The sequence below is a fragment of the Benincasa hispida genome, chromosome 9 (assembly GCF_027475165.1).
Source record: "Benincasa hispida cultivar pf3 chromosome 9, pf3_genome.v1.1, whole genome shotgun sequence".
Lineage (NCBI taxonomy): Eukaryota > Viridiplantae > Streptophyta > Magnoliopsida > Cucurbitales > Cucurbitaceae > Benincasa > Benincasa hispida.
The window spans coordinates 3,314,264-3,329,312 of NC_143486.1; the positions used below are offsets into that span (position 1 = coordinate 3,314,264).

Genomic DNA, 15,049 nt, shown 5'->3' on the forward strand with positions numbered 1-15,049 from the left:
TTCAATTAGGTTTACAGAACCTGATATTATATTGACTTTTATTTCCAACATTGTCAGTTTCGAAAAATATTTTCTACTTGTAAGTATTGTATGTGTAGTTGCATCATCTGCCAGACATAGATATTGTTTACTCATTTTTTAGTCACCCAACATATGAAAATGACCAAACTTCTTCATTAAAACAAAATAATCACAATAAGAAACAACATTTAAAATATACAAAAGTTAACATCTACTAAGGGGAAAAAAACATGGAAATGAATAAAAAAAATAACATTAAGTCTAAATATTTTCAAAGTTAAAGGAAACACTTGATGTTTCATTAATTCTGTCGATTTGTCATATGGGATGGGTCAAATATGTCATTCTCCTTGTATGCAAAATTTGCTTCCATATTTTTATCTTTTTTTCTTTAGGGATGCTTGATAGAGATCAACTAAGTGTTTTGATATATGACATCGACAGATACGTGACCAATGGCCAGTCATTCTGCATCGAAAGGATTTTTTTTAACGCTTTTTGAACTCTTATTTTGGGAAACTTTTCCTTTGTGATCATAATTTGGTGTGGTTCTTTTGAAATTTGAATGATTAGAACGACCACCATGAAAATAATAATTATTTATTCCTTTGCCACGTCACGACCTCAACCTTGACCAGACCTCGACCACGATTATTATTAAAATTCAAAGCATTCATTTCAGGGAATGATGTCGTTTCAGTTGTCTAGATTCATGATTTTTTTAAATTAATAACTCGTTATTTTGTTCGGCCACGAGAAAACATAAATTAGTTCAGAATATTGTAAAACATTTCTCTTGATACTGCTGCTACATGAGCATATTCGAGACATGGAATGTAGAAAATGTCTTCTCTAACATATCAACATCAGTAATTTTCTCTCCGCGTAACAACAGTTTTGAACTGATTTGAAATAATGTGGAGTTGTAACCATTTATTTGAAATCTTGTAGTCTCAAGTGCATCAATTCATAACAAGCTTTAGGAAGAATAACTGTTTTTTTTTTATGATCATACATCTTTTTCAAATTTCTTCACAAGATATGTGGATCTTTTATTGTAAGGTGCTTCATTTTTAATCCCTCGTGGGGACAAAGGAAAATTATAGCTTTTGCTTTGTCATGATTGGATGTCGTAGTCTCATAGCTTTCAGGTGGATTTCGCCATCAAGTACCCATAATATTGTATTTATATTAACAATTTAATAGATAATAAATATGCAAAATAACGTTAAACTTATTAACTATAACGAAGAGGGAAAACCGACATACCTTTAGGATCTATCTTTGGTGAGGAAAATAATAGGAGCTCATAACGTGTTGTGAATTTGAAGAATACAACCAGCACAACGAGAACATGAATATAGAGAAGATACAATACAATAAATAATATATAATAAAATAAATATAATATTATATAAATATATAAATATATAAAATAAATAAATAACAAAAAGTAAATAAACTAACGAAGAATAGATTTCTCAACATTCTCTAACATTTTTGGATTGATCACCAAGACAATTTGATAAATAGAAGTGGGTTACATGGACACATGTATAATCTTGAAACAAATGGACAACACATTTAGTGACATATGACCAAAGAAGGCTGATAATTGATATTTACATTACATCTAATTTAACTAATAATAATTGATTTTTACTTTGAATTTATCTGGATCCAAAACAGTGTTGGTACCGCACGTGAGTGGGGTACCAACCTCGTGAGTGAATCATATCAAATTCCCAAAAACACAAAAAAACGCCTCTCTCTCTGCGGCGGCGGCGACGGCGGCGGCTCTCGGCTGCGCCACGCATTCAAAACCTAGCCATAGGCCGGCTCTGCTTTACGCCGCGCCGCGCCGCGTCGGAGCGAGCGTTACGGAGTGTAGGGCTCTGTCTCTGTACGCTGCTGCAGCCCAAATCTCAAAGGTCCACAGAGAGAGAAGAAGAAGAACAACAACAACCAGAGGAGGAAGAAGAAGAAGATGAAGAAGAAACCATTGAGTGCGTTTCACTCCTCGTAACTGGCTTTCACGCTGACCATCGCAAACGAAAAAGCAAAAAAGAAAAAGAAGATTAAAGCCTGCGCGAATGAATGCGATTGAAGAAACGAAGAATCTGATGAGTTTGTGTATTTAAAGTTTATTTTGTAGCGTAGAAACCCTCTTTCTCTAATCCCAACGATTCGAAATCGATTTGGTTACTTCCAATCCAATCGAACTTTTTCCTTCTTCTTCTTCTTCTCCATAATCTGTTTCTTTTTCTTTCTACGGGACCTGATTGAAAGTTATGGAAAGCGACTGCTCGACGTGATCGTTTTCCAACTCAATCTTTTGCCTTTTTATTGTCCTCTCTCATCCGTAAGTTGTTACTGGTGAATACTTCTCTTCATTCCATTTGCTTTTCCTTTCTGTTTTTTGTTTCTTTCTTTGTTTATTCTCCCACTGCTTTATTTCGGCTTTACTTTATTATTCCGTATTCCTCAGGCCTTTCGATTTGAGTTTACTTTCTTTTTTATCTTGTTCTAGCTGATAAGAGACAAGATCTTGTGATTCTGCGCGGTCACTGAGCTTCTCGAACTGGGTTTTCCTTTTTTCTTCCATTCCTTTGGTGGATTGTTGCTTTCTGTACCGGAGATGTTGACGTGTATAGCCTGCTCGAAGCAGCTCAACAATGGATCTCTGCACCAGCAGGAAGGAGAAGACTCCGTTGCTACACCGAGGACTAAACAAACAATCAAGGCTCTCACTGCTCAGGTAAACATTCTCCGTATTTCTGTTTCTATTCTTTGAAATTTCAAGGAGATGAAGTCGGTTGCTGCACAAATTTGAGGGAAATTTTCTCTTCTACTTTCAATTTCTTACACTTTCTTGAAGTCAAAATGGAGGAGTTCGATTTTTGAAGTTGGGGGAAAGAAGCCAGACAATGAATTAATGTGAAATTGACGTTTTCCGTATTGTTTTTGACATTATTGAGACCTCATTTTACTGTGAAATTGATGTTTATGACTGAATTTTTTTCTTCTACTTTCAGATCAAGGACATCGCGTTGAAAGCCTCCGGAGCTTACAAGAACTGCAAGCCATGTTCAGGTTCATCTAGTGACAACCGTAAGTATAAATATACAGAATCTGATTCTGCGTCAGATTCGGCGAGGTTTCATTGTTCCTACAGGCGGACTGGGAGTTCAAATTCCACGCCAAGGCAATGGGGAAAGGAAATGGAGGGCAGATTGAAAGCTCTGTCAAGTGGGGAAGGAACTCCAGCTTCGGGAAGTGGACGAACTGAAATTGTTTTCATGGAAGAAGACGAACCCAAAGAATGGGTTGCCCAAGTGGAGCCTGGTGTGCTTATCACTTTCGTTTCATTTCCGCAGGGAGGAAACGATCTCAAACGGATTCGTTTCAGGTAAATCATCTATAATTCAACTGTTGCTGAAGATACCAATTTGTCTGGAAGTGGATCACTTGTTTGTCAGCTTGTGTCGGTCAAGGTTTAAACACTGTTGAAATATAGTCACAGAGTTAAATTTACTGCAACTCATCTACATAAACTTTTGGATCAGCATGGTAATTTAATTGTATTAGATTAGAAGTGTCTCAACTCCTGTAATATCATTTTCATCCTTAAAAAAATGCTTAACCATGATTAAAGTTCATAGCCAATTTTCATTTTGACTATTTTCTTACAGCAATCTGTTACCATGTTTCATGTTTACTATAATCCACCAACTTAAATTTTTGGGTTGACATTGATGTAGTAAACTGAGGTCATTTGTCGAAGTGATTTCTGTAGTTTTGTTTGTAAGATGAAGTTTCAGACTGTGAAAATGTATAGATAGTTTGTTGTCTGGTGCAATGAAACTTCTTCAAATTGCTTCTCAATTAGATCTAATTACCTTGTCCTGTAAAATGAGTTTAGGAGGTGGGAGTCTCGTGATTTAGCTGGGATTTAAACATTCTACTCCATTTCTTTCTTTTTCATGCTCGTATGTATAAGAATCATGGATTTGAATTTTTCATCAATCAGCCGTGAATTATTCAACAAATGGCAAGCTCAAAGATGGTGGGCGGAAAATTATGAGAAGGTTATGGAATTGTATAATGTCCAGCGGTTCAATAGCCAAGCTGTTCCCCTCCCACCATCCCCTCCACGCTCAGAAGACGAGGTAAGTTTCAAGCATCATACTAATAAATCACTCAAAAAAACATCTTTAATAATTCAAAATCAACTTAATGTTTGATTTTACATTATTAAATGTAATTTTCATACCATTAAAATTGATTTTGAAAATGACAAAAGTGATTTAACAATGTCAAAATTACACCCGAGGATGCCTATCGTCTCTCTGATTCAGCAAGTTTGCATTTTGCAATGATCGTAGATTTTTGTTACATGATTAGTGAATTCTATTCCATTCCAGGACTTGAAGATTCAATCAGCTAAGGACAGTCCTGCAACCCCGCCTTTAACCAACGAGCGGCTTCCTCAGAACTCCAATCGCCCATTGGGAAACTCGTCATCAGAATCATTCGATCACCGTCCTAATCAACCCCCTCATTGCTATGATTTAGGTGGTTTGGCTTCATCCATTAAACCCTCCAGCACAAACGACGCAAAAACTGAGACATCATCCGTAGATGGTTCTGTGAGGACCAGCGAGGGAGATCAGTCAGAAGATCTTTCTGTAAGTAATGCTAGTGACTTGGAGACTGAATGGATTGAGCAGGACGAACCGGGAGTCTACATCACTATCCGGGCTCTGCCGGGTGGCTCAAGAGAGCTGAGACGCATCCGTTTCAGGTATTGAATATTCTTAATGAGCATAACATCTAAAGAAACTGTCCTTTTCTCTCGCTACCAATTTGGAGAAATTATTTTATATAAAACCGTCACAATGTGATTGACAGTTTTTCACCATTAGATGTATGAGAGAAAAGTATGAGATAAATTAGGAGCATACAAATTTTTTAATCCACATTCAACCGTTATTGTGAGGTATGCTAGTCTCATTGAATAATTGTTCTTTCTAAATATTACCTCTTCATGTAGGACTAAAAAATCGTTTAGAAATTAGACACTCCACATTATTACTTCAAGTCTATGATAAATTGGTACAGAATTTAGGCTTTCAAACTTGAGCTTGGTCTTAAACAAACTGAGTCTTCTTCATGTTTGGAGTTCGAAATACCTGTATTGTCAGTTGTCATAATTTCATTTTGGTATATCAAGCTGGAAACTATAGGGATGGTTTGTGTTCAAAATCATCTTGTTTCTGATTTACTGCAAAAAAAATTGTTTTGATGCAGTCGAGAAAAGTTCGGCGAAATGCATGCGAGATTATGGTGGGAAGAGAACAGAGCAAGGATACAAGAACAGTATTTGTGATGGGGGTAACTAAATTGGAATTGCATCTTCTCCTTTTCCTCATCGCCAAATGATGTTTTAGTTGCAGTTTCTTTTTTCTCTTTCTTTTTTCTTTTTACATATCCTCTCTGCCCCTTTCTCTTTCAATTTAGACTTCTCTATGTGACTTGTGACCTCTCTTTCTTAGGTTGTTAGGAATCAAAGGATGTTGAAAGATATAACATTGGTTAAGTTGGTGGCTTTTAGGGAAATAGTTTAGGGAAAAGTTATAGCAGAGATGACAAAATCTATACTACTTCAATATTCCATGTTGTCCATTTTGTCTCTCATTTTAGAAAGAACTAATGGTGGTTGTACATTTGGGTGGACCTGTCCAAAGATTTCTCTTTCTATGGGCTTTCAATGGCCCATCAAGCTCTCTGATTTGAGGCCCAAACTTCTGGGCCTTCTTCCATGACTGTCTGGGATGAGATTGGATGGGAAATCGAGACTGGGACAGAGATGGGGAAATAGTCCTTAATCTGGTCTCTGGTCTCCAAAATTTTAAGACATCCTCAAAACTTGGGAAATTTGTTAGAAATAGTATGTTTAAGTTTTTACCTTACAAAATTAGTCTCGAACTCGGATCCATCTCGGACGAGATCGACCACAACTTTTTAGTTAAAAAACGGTATATCTCCCTAGATTATACATCGAGATTATGTGCATTTCGGTGTTAATCCCAGGCAAAATAACATTGAGATTCTATATATTTGAGCTTTTTTGGTGAAATTTCGGGTATAATTATCATCGAAATTCGTATATTTGAGCTTTCTCAGTGGAATCTCGGAGAAGATTAACACCGATATTTTATATATATTTCAAAATTTACTCAATTTTTCAAAAATTTTGATCTTTCTCAAAATTTAAAAAATCTATTTTGATAATTACAAAATCCATTTGGAAATTTAGAAATTCATATAATTGTAAAAATATAAATTTTGCTAAAAATTTGAAAACTTATGCAATAATTTGATATAATATTTAGTAATCATAAGTAAATTAGGAGAAAATTTGAAAATAATATAAGATTTGAGAAGATTACATATAAAAATTAACAAATTTTGGTGTGTAATAAGATGAAATGTATCAATCTTGGTGTATAATTAGGCGAGATGTGTGTAATCAGATGAGATGTATCGATCTCGGTGTGTAATCAGATGAGATGTATCGATCTCGGTGTGTAATCAGGCGAGATGTACCAAGAATAAGAAAAAATTGATTTTTTTAACTAATTCTCGGGGTCGATCTCGCTAGAAAAACTATTTTTACGAGTTTTCAAAAAGCGTGTTAGTTTTGTAAGATAAAAATCTAAATATGCTATTTTTGACAATTTTCTTAAAAAATTTCACAACTATTTTTTGTTCGAAAACTTAAAAGAAAAATAAAGTTATGATTCTTGTGCTACAATTTATCTACTTACAACTAATCTAACCGAAAATTGACCTATTAGCAAATGCATGTTTATTTTATCACATTAGTGCACAGACTTGAAACAAAGTCAATAATTTGAAGCCAAAACAAGCGTAAAAACAAATGTGTAATGTGCACATACTTGAAGGAATTTTAATAATTTGAAGTCAAAATAAAGGTAAAACAAAATCGAGATTTGAATGGATACTTCGAAAGTTTAGAGATAAAAATAGAATAACATTGAAAATTTAAAGATCAAAATGAGTTTATGCTTAGTTTATTTTTCTTTTCAATTTTAAAATTTATATTGGCCTCCAAGTTTTTAATCGTGTCTGATTTTATTAGTATCTAATAAGTCTCTAACTTTCGGATATTGTAAAAATCCCCAACGATCAATTTTATGTTTTCCTTAACTATTTTTTTTTAAAAAAACATTTTTAATAATCACAAACAACTGGATACAAATTATAAGTATGAATTTTTACCATTGTAGAATTTGTCTGGGGCTAAACACAAAAATGAAAGCTCAAGAACTAGATTTATAATTTAACGTAAGTAATAAAATTTTTATTTTTAATTTTTTTTTGGCATTCAAATATTCTTAATATGGTGTTGATTTTTGTTAATTTTAGAATATAAGACCAAAACATTATTTTAACCTTACAATTTTTTCCTTTCTTTTTTAATCGGAAAAGCAATATACATACTTAAAAAACAATGGAAATGAAATTTCATTGATTTGTACTTGGAAAATTTCATTTCTATTTTACAAGTAAAGTATATTAGGACGCTTGAGAGAATCATATCAAAGGTACTCGACAAAATGATCGGGTAATTTCATGGGTAGAAATATGTTAGATGATATAATATTAAATTTATCTTCATTAATTAGCTTAAATTTTTTGATTAATCGGTGATTTAAGATAACATCAGAGTAGATGGTACAAGAAGTACTGTATTCAAAACCCTACACGAATTCCTTTGATTAGGAAAGCGGCACATACCAGGGGTAGTGATTGATTATTATAACATAGGACTTTGTTGAACATATTTATAGAATTTGCCACCTACTCAGTTCTTGAAGATTAAGAGAAGAGGTCTTATAAGCTTTGAATGGAAGCATGGTAAATAATGACAATAAGTAGGGATGATCATTGAAATCGCTAAAATTGAATCGAATGCTAAACAAAATTGAAACCGAACTAGAACTGAACCAAAAACGAATTAATGTGGTTCGGTTCGATTTCAAACTTCAAAATCGATTTAAAATCGAACCGAACCGCTTATATATATAAATAAAGTTATTTCATTTTCATTAGGTTTTCTTCTTCAATCTTCACTGTCACCTCTCACGTCTCATGTTGTTGGCGCGTCGCTTTGTCTCTCACTCTTGCCGTTGCCGCTCTATCTCTCACTCTCAAGTCTCGTCGTGGTTACTCTGTCTCTCAGCTCATACCAGATCGTAAGTTTCACCTCACGTCTCCGTCTCTCTCACGTCATGTCTCCACTTCTCTCACTAGTCTTCGCCTCTCTCACCTCACGTCGCCGCCTGCCAAGGAACGCTAGCCCTTCAATCCTAGCGAGTCTTCTTTTGTAAGTTTGAGGAAGAATGGTTGATTTATGTCCAAATCTTTTATGTTTTGAAGATGAATTTATTCATGCATGCCATTAGTAGATGTGTTTTTGTAAGAGGGGCATGGGTAGAGAGTGTGGCAATGGGCCTGAGCCTAGAATATGGACGAGGAACAAGACGTCTAAGCACTTTTCCTTTTTTAAATACATTGTTTCAAATCATAGAAATTTAAAAAATATGAAAAAATATAAAAAAAATTAAAAAAACAAAAAAACAAAAATTCGTGAAATCGAATCGAACGTGTGGTTAAGTTCGATTTCAAAAAATACACTTTTTAAAATTTGTAGTTCGATTCCGTTTGTGCTTCAAATCGAACCGAACTGAATCATGAACACTCCTAACAATAAACTACCCACATGAACGATGTAACAACTTCTTTTAAAATTCAATTCGTTAAAACGCAATAAGGCTATTGTTCTATTACTCATAAAATTATAAATTTATTAATTTTAAAAAATGACTTGAACTGTTCATGTAGGTAAGAATTAATTGAAATTAAACTTAAAAGTAGAGGCATTAAAAGTTATTATTTATTTTTATTTTTTTTTTCCTTAAGAAAATTAAATTTTAATGAAAGAAACATTTTGATTACATTCTATTGAAAAGAGATGGTGTGCTGCAGGGATTCCGGAGATGCTAACGGCCGTTGTACGCTGCTGCTCGAAGCAGCTCAGCAATGGATGAGAACTAACACGAAGGAGAAGGGCGATTATTCCTCAGGTAAAATACTCGTCGACCTGATTTCTACTACTTGATCATAATGCGCACTCCTTGTTCTTCTGGATTTTTCTTATTTGAATCTTATAGGAAAGCATGAAGAAAAATTAGAGGAATTTCGGGTTGATTTTACCTGCCTTCACTTTTTTGATAATGATTAATAGTCCACGACAGCTTGATACTCGATTTATTTCTAAATTTGGAGCAATCAATTAGGTTATGAAATGAACTGGAACTGGATAGTTTCTTTGTGTTTCCGACTGTCGATAAATGCTTACTCTACTTTGAAATTTATGTTTGCTTATATATAGAGTAGTTTCATCTATTTTTCGATGTATCAAGAACGTGGAATCTACAAATGAATATGAACACATAAAACAGAGTTCAGACTGCATATCAAACAGGCCTTAGATGGATTTCAGACGACTTAGTTTCGGCTGTTGTTTGGCATTGAGCTGTTGGTGAATACTCCAATTTTGTCTGAATGTGGATCAAATGTTTGTCGTCTTGTTCTGGTTCTGATATTTGTAGCCTTTCACTTTTTCAGTGCCTTTGAGAACTGAGGTCTTTTTTTCATCTTGATATTGTAGAAATTAGAAATCTTCTCAATGTGAATTGACATTTTGTTTACTACTAAGTTCTAAGTTTGTCCTTCAGTGGGACCTAACCCCTGAATAACCCCTCAATTACTCTTGAAAAGCCTAGAAAATGAACCATTTATCCTTTACCCTTGTTTGGGTCAATAATCCATATCTCTCTTCTTGTGCTGCACCTATTCTTAGAGAGGGAAAAAAAAAAAAAAAGAAAAGAAAAGAAAACGCGAAATGATCTCTTAGTTTTCTAACCCTTTGAAAAGTAAGGTCGTCAAATGGCTCATCGGGAGTCAGAAGCAAGCGGAGTTAAAGATCATTGGAACTTCTTTAAAAAGCTTTTTCCACTTAGAATTCTTTCAGCAAGTTACTTCTGTTTCTTCTCTCTCACTTGTTACCTCATAAAAAGTCAAAATACATGTGCTGTAGAGACATGAGTTCAAATATCTAGCCAGGGATATTGCCTCTTGTTCTTTTTATTCTATCGGTCGTGAATCGTTCAATAGATGGCAAGCTCAAAGATGGTGGACAGAAAACCAGGAGAATAAGTTATGTAATCATACATGTTCAAAGGCTTATTCAATAGCTACGGCCTCGTTTAATAACTGTTAGTTTTTTGTTTTTGAAGATTGTGATTGTTTTCTTACAATTTCTCAACTTTGATTTTTCATCTTTCCTAGGTAAATATTTAGATTCTTTAGCCAATTTCTTTTTTTTTTAAAAAAAATGATACTTTGACTTTTCAAAACTTGGTCTGGATTTTGAAAACACTCCTAAAATATATACATAAAACAAAGAAACCAATATGTGTAAATAGTATTCATAGGCTTAATTTTTAAGCACAAAAAATAAAAAATCAAATGGTTACCAACTACGTCTAACGCCTATGCAGTTCACTTCCTAACCCTTCCAATATCTGAAAATGAGGTGAAAAATCTGATTCCATGCGTTGAAAGGATGAGCTGAGACTCCATATCCATATCACTATACCGGGGCACGGCCTGTGGCAGAATAGGGAGTTAGACGTGTTGGCTTCAGGTATTGAAGATTTTTAATTTTGAAATTAACCGTTTTCCCCCATTATATTTACTATATTACATCCACACACAACCTCTTACTAGTTTGTGAGAAAGAACTGCACAAACTTAGGATCTTCTTAATTTACTTCAAGTCTTCATTTCTGATTAGCAAAGCCAACTTCAAAGGATTATTCGGAGTGAAGGTTTAAGTTTGAAGTTTGGATTAAGATGCAAAACACGATTTATTGGGCAACCTATGAGCTTTGACACTGACAGTACTCCAAACCCACTCATTCACCCAATTTTTCTTAAGTTTAAGTTTACTTACAACCAATTTGAGTTGTAGATATTATTTTATAGATATGGATACTAAATATTTGTGATATTTAATGTATGTCTGGATATAATGTCAATTAATATCTAAGAGTTAGATGTATGTATTTGAATATGACAGAAAAATTAATGTCGAAAACTTAACTACACGTATTTGTTTTTCAGGTTTTATTCTTGAGAGGTAAATAATATTTTTATGAACTGATCAAAATTAAAACTGAAGCTGGAAAATTAGGCTTTATGCTCATAATTATATTACTATAAAGGTTGTTGCCTGCTTTTGACTAATGCACTGTGGCTGCCTACTGTTTCTCATATTATATATCCAATTTCATTTCTTTTTCTTTCTAGACCTGCGAATGTTAGGAATCAAACGATATGGTGAAAGTCAATGCTTGCTACTATATTAAAAGACAATTTAGACCATAGATTATTAGGGTCACTCTGAATATATAGTTCCAATTATCATTTTAAAGGTCGATAGTTATATTCCCACCCTTAGAAAGAAAAAAAATTATAGATTAATAAGAACCAAAAGCTAACGTCAGCTATGTATTTATTTCCTGTGAGAACCAAGTTTTCGTAGAGAAGAATTAAAAGAACATTAGTAATCAAAGGATGGTAAAAGCTTAACCTTAAACTTTCTTTATATTGATAGATACTTACAACTTGGGCTTAAAACTTTTTTTTTTTTTTTTTTTTTTTTTCCTTTTGGATCAATAACATAAGGGTGTGGGATTCGAATCTTTGATCTCTTTATTAGAGATTTTATTTGATTGACTTTATTTTTTTTTTTCTAAGACATTGGTTTCTGCAGTTGACTCAAACAAAGTCTTAACATCAGTTAGTGACAACAAAGTTTTTTCCTGCAAAATATTTTTTTCCTAATATGGAAATATCTAGCAGATTTGTTCCGTTTGATATCTTCCTTTATTAAGGCGTGACATATCTTTTCCAATTTGGGAGCTATTTCCTTTTTCTAGATCCGTTTATAAAAGTCATATTAGGTTATTTTCTGAAGGAAGCCGTTTTTTATTAGCTGCATTGTGTTTTTGAGGGAGCAAGACGTTCGACGGTCGAGTTGTTCTACATTGTTATCTTGCTCGTTGTTCATTATTCTGATGTGCATGATTTTCACTCGTTGGAGTGTTCTACTTTGAAGTTGATCTCATACTTAGGGGGAGCTTAAGTCTTTGCTGCTGGAGAAGGGATTCACAGTCTTAGGAGAGCCTAAGACTCAACATCAGTGAAAGGAGTTCATTGAATTAGGAAGATCATCGTGAGTGGAGTCTTATCTGTCATCAAAAGCCATGGTTGAAGAAACGACGAAGTTCCGTAGCGGAAGGGGATCGTTCCCAATTTTATTTTTCACAGAATCCCAAATTTACAGCATAAAAACATTTATGCATTATAATTTTTTAGTATGTTGAAAAAGAAGGAATTAGGGAAAAGATAACACTTACCCTTAAAGCCAAATTTTTTTTCACGAATTCCCTCGAACTGGTCACAAACACTTTGTACCAAGAACCTGTTGATGTCCTAAATCTCGTAGGATCCTATAGTTTGTAATTGTATCGTACAAACATTTTATTTATTTAATAAAATATAAGATATTTTATTTGACATTTAGTAGTATTAAACCTACAAACCAATAAACTAACATCCAAGGTTATCATCTGTAGCTTAAACATGTATGCAGAGATATGCAGGTGGATTATGTTTAAGTGATAACCTAAATGGTTTGTAGTAGATGAATAAGGTTGGATACTTTATCTTGGTACACTATGAGTACGACTTGTTTTGTAGATGTTACAATTGTTGTAAATCTGATCTTGATAATTTATGTAGAGACATGTGAGCAGAGGTGTTTTATACATGAGAGTTTGTATAAGATCGGACCACGAAGTGATTAGTCTCATTATATAACACTATTCATAATAGAGACTACATTTCACTAGGATAACCATACTAGGTGACATGACCTGAATCTTGAGTGAGTTGTGAACACTTGCATATGAATGCAGTCCTTTTATTTATATGGGTGAGAGTGGCCAGATCGCTAACTCAATAAGCCTACCATATTGGGAATTTGTCTGATTTGGGAGTTGGGAACACAACTACACAAGACGGAATTCACTCATTCCTCAACGTCGGGATCAGTGATACTTAAGGAGTTAGATATAACTACAGGGCAAAACGGCAATTTTGGCCTAGCTGTACTTACGAGCAACTTGTGGTTATATCTAATGGACACAGAAATATATTTGTAGTGCGAAGAGTGCAGTTGTCGGTCTTTAGAGAGTGCCCTACAGTTAATGGACGTTGAATAATTAATTGAACTCGTTTAATTAAATTATTTTGGATTAATTTGAATTGTTCAAATTAATTATATATGATATATTTGATTTGATTTGATTATATATGATATATTACTATAATGTATTTGATATATTATAATATAAAATTTATTCAAGAGAAATAAATATTTGAATATGATTCAAATATTAATGATGTGAATTGGATTCATATAATTAAATTTAGTATAAATGAGATTTATATTAAATACCATCAATAAGAGGATTAAAACTATAGGTTATATTGTATTTGAGACAATATAAAACTATAGGTTATATATATATATATATGGCTATTTTTAAATATAGAACAATGAACCAAAATATTTACAAAATATAGCAAAATTTTAGAACTATCAATGATAGATGCTGATAGACACTGAAATACTTTTATTAGTATCTATCAGTAACATTGATAGATATTGATAAAAGTCTATCAGTGTTTATCAATTATAGTTCTAAAATTTTACTATATTTTGTAAATATTTTTAACACTTTTACCATTTGAAATAATTTCCTATGTATATATATATGTATATATATATGAGCTATTTTTAAATATAGAAAATATATATATATAAGGCTGTTCATAGGTTGGGTTGGGTTGAAAGACTTTTTAAACCCAATCCAATTGTTCCGGTTGTAAATTTCGTCAACTCAAATAACTCTTATTAAGAAATGAAACGAACCCAATCCAACTATGAAATATTTGGGTTGGGTTGGTTCGGGTTAATTGGGTCATTTATTTAAAATTTTGTTCTAAAAAGAAGCCAAATGTAAATATGTAAAAATCTAATTTAATTATTTTCATATATTGAATTAAGATTAATTACTCAATTTCAATTTATATAGTGAAATTTTCTTTCTAAAGTGCAAATAAACCACTTTTAAAGTTGTTGAAAAATAAATTATTCAAAAAATATTGAAATTAAATAAAACTAAAATCAATATATGTATAAATAATTGTGTTGTGAGTAACAAAAAAAAAAAATATTTTAAAGTTAATAATAAATTCGAGTTGGTTCGGGTTGGTTTGGGTTATGTTAGGTGAACCCATGAACTAACTCAACTCATAAAATTTTCATTTATATGAACCCAGTCCAACCCAAATCGCATGGGTTGGGCTGGATTGATTGTTTTTTTTGGGTCATCGGGTTATGTATATATATATATATATGGACTGTTTTTAAATATAGAAAAATAAACCAAAATATTTACAAAATATGACAAAATTTTAGAACTATCAATGATAGACGTTGATAGACATTGATAGACTTCTATCCGTGTCTATCAATATCATTGATAGACATTGATAGAATTCTATCAGTGTCTATTGATGTCTATCATTGATAATTCGAAAAATTTGCTATATCTTGTAGATATTTTTAATAGTTTTACCATTTGAAACAATTTTCCTATATATATATATAATTAAATTTATTTTATTTTAAATTAAAGGGAGGGAAATAACTTTCCTCCCCTTAATTCTCTTTGTATAATCGTCAAGAGTGGGGGAAGTTATCGCTTCTTCATGACGTGATTTTGATTCATCTTCTTCACAG

The 15,049-nt window shown here is 32.8% G+C and overlaps 1 protein-coding gene and 1 long non-coding RNA gene across 3 annotated transcripts; both read left to right on the forward strand.

The window, feature by feature from the left end:
- Positions 1–1,698: 1,698 nt before the first annotated feature.
- BRX-LIKE3 (BREVIS RADIX-like 3) lies at positions 1,699–5,704 on the forward strand. 2 transcript variants are annotated; one of them, XM_039044305.2, is made up of 6 exons: positions 1,699–2,383; positions 2,552–2,779; positions 3,057–3,430; positions 4,052–4,190; positions 4,446–4,825; positions 5,332–5,704. In XM_039044305.2, the coding sequence occupies exons 2-6, from the start codon at positions 2,660–2,662 to the stop codon at positions 5,408–5,410; spliced, it is 1,092 nt and encodes a 363-aa protein (XP_038900233.1). In that variant the 5' UTR covers positions 1,699–2,383; positions 2,552–2,659; the 3' UTR covers positions 5,411–5,704. The 2 variants fall into 2 exon arrangements, with proteins under 2 accessions (XP_038900233.1, XP_038900234.1); XM_039044306.2 differs by having other exon boundaries at positions 1,802–2,397.
- A 3,351-nt stretch (positions 5,705–9,055) lies between these two features.
- LOC120085186 (uncharacterized) lies at positions 9,056–12,756 on the forward strand. The gene is made up of 3 exons (XR_016531777.1): positions 9,056–9,194; positions 10,674–10,819; positions 12,173–12,756. It is a non-coding gene; the product is annotated as an uncharacterized LOC120085186 (long non-coding RNA).
- The last annotated feature ends 2,293 nt before the right edge of the window (positions 12,757–15,049 follow it).